Source organism: Papaver somniferum, chromosome 5 (genome assembly GCF_003573695.1).
Source record: "Papaver somniferum cultivar HN1 chromosome 5, ASM357369v1, whole genome shotgun sequence".
Lineage (NCBI taxonomy): Eukaryota > Viridiplantae > Streptophyta > Magnoliopsida > Ranunculales > Papaveraceae > Papaver > Papaver somniferum.
The window spans coordinates 59,531,151-59,534,076 of record NC_039362.1 but is presented as its reverse complement, the minus strand read 5'-3'; the positions used below and the strand labels follow the sequence as shown (position 1 = coordinate 59,534,076).

Sequence of the window (2,926 nt, the reverse complement as noted above, 5' to 3'; positions counted from 1 at the left end):
ATTGGAGATTGAGAAATTCTCGAAAGATTTAGAAATTCTGATGTAAGTTGAAATGAGTTGGAAATTGAGTATTTATAGATGGGAAAAATTGTAGCAGTTGGATGAGGAACTGATAAGCGATGATCAAGTCAGCGAGCGACATAGTGACCATTGCTGGCGCTGGAATGACTAGCAAGCGATGGTTTGATCATCTACCGATGGACACTCTATGTATGCCTATATATAATAGTTGACATCTAGGAAGATATGTTTGGCACTTTGACATGCCCATTATGGATGTGATAAAGTGGCAAAATCAGCGGTTTGACATGTGCATAAAAATAGCCGTAATAAGTTACAAAATCACTAACCTCACACTATAATTGAGTTTACTTAGAAGATAGCCAACCCAAAAGAAAAATGCGGAGCTTGAAACTACTCTCATCAAAATTCGCACCAAAATTCAATGATCTCTCATCAGTAATTCTTAAAACCCTGACTGGAATTAAAACCCAAACCCAAAATCAACAACTGAGGTTTCGATCTACAAAGAAAAATGGAGATGAAGAATGGAATGATGCTTGGGAAACAGCATGGTTACCAGAAGAAAAAGAAGTATCAGAAGCAAAAACCAGAGCTCCATGGGAAACAACTGATGTTCATTCTCAATCATCAGAAGAAACTAGTGATGTAATTCTTCCATTAAATAATGATTCTGTTGATCCTGAAACTAAAGCTTTTGTTGAAGATATGACTGATAATTGGAATGAAAGAAGAAATAGAAACCCTAAGTTATCAAAACAGAAGAAGCAACAACAAGAGAGAACAGATAGTAGTAATCTTTATAGTGTTGAGAATATAAAAAGAGATTATAGGTTGAAAAAACAAAGAATACATTCTGGGTTGTGGATGAAAGAGATTGAAAAATTGGAAGAAGCCAAGTTAAGTGGTGGTGCTGGTAGTGGTGATAATGATATTGATAAATTACTTGATAGCTGTTCTGAGTAAGTTCTCCATCTCTAGTCTGTGGCTCTTGCCATTTTTGGATTGCACAATTGGTGTTTGAAATATGGTGCGTGTGAGTAAGTCAATGTTTTCAGTTTTTGTTACTAGATTGAATTTTGGATTAGAACTTGCGCTAGCGACCGGTGCTAAATCAAAGTAATCTTCTTGCGCTAGGGAAAATGGAGTTGTAGTAATCTTATAATTTCAATTTTGAACTCTTCACAGTAAGACTACTAGATTAGTTCTTAACAAATGGGGACAGGATATGTTGTTGGGTGGCATCTTATAATTTTAACACTAAATGCAGGATTTTTGACTCCACCAACAATGAGTTGGATGATACTGAAATTCCAAGTACCTCAGAGTTCAAAACTAAGCCAGACGGGTGGGAGACAACATCCAAAACTCAAGATGGGAATGTGTGGGAGATATCTCAGAGAGAAGAAGACATTCTTCTCCAAGAATATGAGCGTCGAATTGCGTACTGTAAATTTCAGGTATGCCAAGTTTATGCACTAAGTAGATATAATGTATTTATTATTTGTTCAGGGAAGGTCTTCTATTTGAAACACTAAAAGGCTCCTTACATGAGTTACTTTTCGTTTTTAACATCAACGGTTTGACTAAGCAATAGATATAGTTCAGCTGCAGCAAGACAGGGTGAGGTAATTTGGTAGTTAGGGCAGGATTGCCAGTATGAATTTATAAGGTAAGATTTGGACTTTGGAGAAGAGTTCTTAGCCATTCCGTCTCACAGAGAAAAAGAAACATATTAGCTTTTGCAAATGTAAGATTTTTTTATTGGCTGCCGGTATAGCTTTCAAAGCCTTGTTTTACCGTTTAAGATTTTGTTGTTGCAACGATTTTGCTTCTTTATAATTGTGTTCTCGAACGGTGTTTGTCCGAGTTGGTTGCTTAATTATCTGAGGCGTCAAGTTTTCTTCATTATATATTTATTAAATGGGACGAGGTGGGGTTTCTAAGATAGGCAAGAGATGACCCCATGAAAGGGTGAAAAACAATCTAATACGTATTACCCAATTCTTCATCTTCAGTTTATGTCTTCGGCCCATGCATATTAACTCGCAGGCATATTCACTTTCTATTTTATCACTCTAAAGCTCTGGTGTTTGGCCTTTTGCAGATTGCGAGTTTTATCAAGTCTCACATATTTAGCAGAAGACGACCTATTGATGGGTGGAGGTACATGATAGAAGTGATTGGACCAAATGCTCGTAAAGGAAAGGGAAGTGCTCCTAGGTTACCCAGTTTGTCTGATGCGTCAACTCAACCTTACAAGGAGGAAAAAACGTCATTAGTGAGCAGCATCTCCCCTTACAAAAGGATGTAGTTTTTATAGGAGAAATTTTTTCATATGTACTATCGCGAGTATGTATGTATAGGAGGTGTTTTTCATATGTACTATTGCGAGTATGTATGTATAAGAGGTGATGTTGGCCAACATGTATTACATACGCAGAAATTTGGTTTATATTGAATTGCTTTAGTTGATTATACTCCAAATGGCGCAAAAGAAGCTGTTATCTTTGTTCTTTGCAAATTATATAAAGAGGCTTTGGTTCCTTTGTATAGGCTTTGGTTTCTTACTCTCTTTTGTAGTTAATTTTTTTTTTTATAACAAGAAATTTATCCTCGCGTTTTTAGGGGACACTCGAAAAGATTTAGGGGCCAACAATAAAACAAAAAAGGTCACCCAAAGGAAAAATGTAGCCAGCCCTTATCTCGCGTAATTCGTAATGGCGAAATTACCCTTATATATTCGGAGGATATGATAACATTGTTATCCTCCGATTGCAATCGGAAGCCAAAATATTTCCCAGACTTCCGATTGTAGTCGGTGCAGTATTAGAATGATTTGTGTTCATTAATCGGGAGTGTACACAACCATCCATAACCACTTGGTTCGTGTTTTGGATGCAGC

The 2,926-nt window shown here is 36.7% G+C and overlaps 1 protein-coding gene across 1 annotated transcript; it reads left to right on the top strand.

The window, feature by feature from the left end:
• Positions 1-372: 372 nt before the first annotated feature.
• LOC113277450 lies at positions 373-2,501 on the top strand. Its single transcript, XM_026526542.1, has 3 exons — positions 373-983; positions 1,292-1,481; positions 2,129-2,501. The coding sequence occupies exons 1-3, from the start codon at positions 400-402 to the stop codon at positions 2,333-2,335; spliced, it is 981 nt and encodes a 326-aa protein (XP_026382327.1). The 5' UTR covers positions 373-399; the 3' UTR covers positions 2,336-2,501.
• The last annotated feature ends 425 nt before the right edge of the window (positions 2,502-2,926 follow it).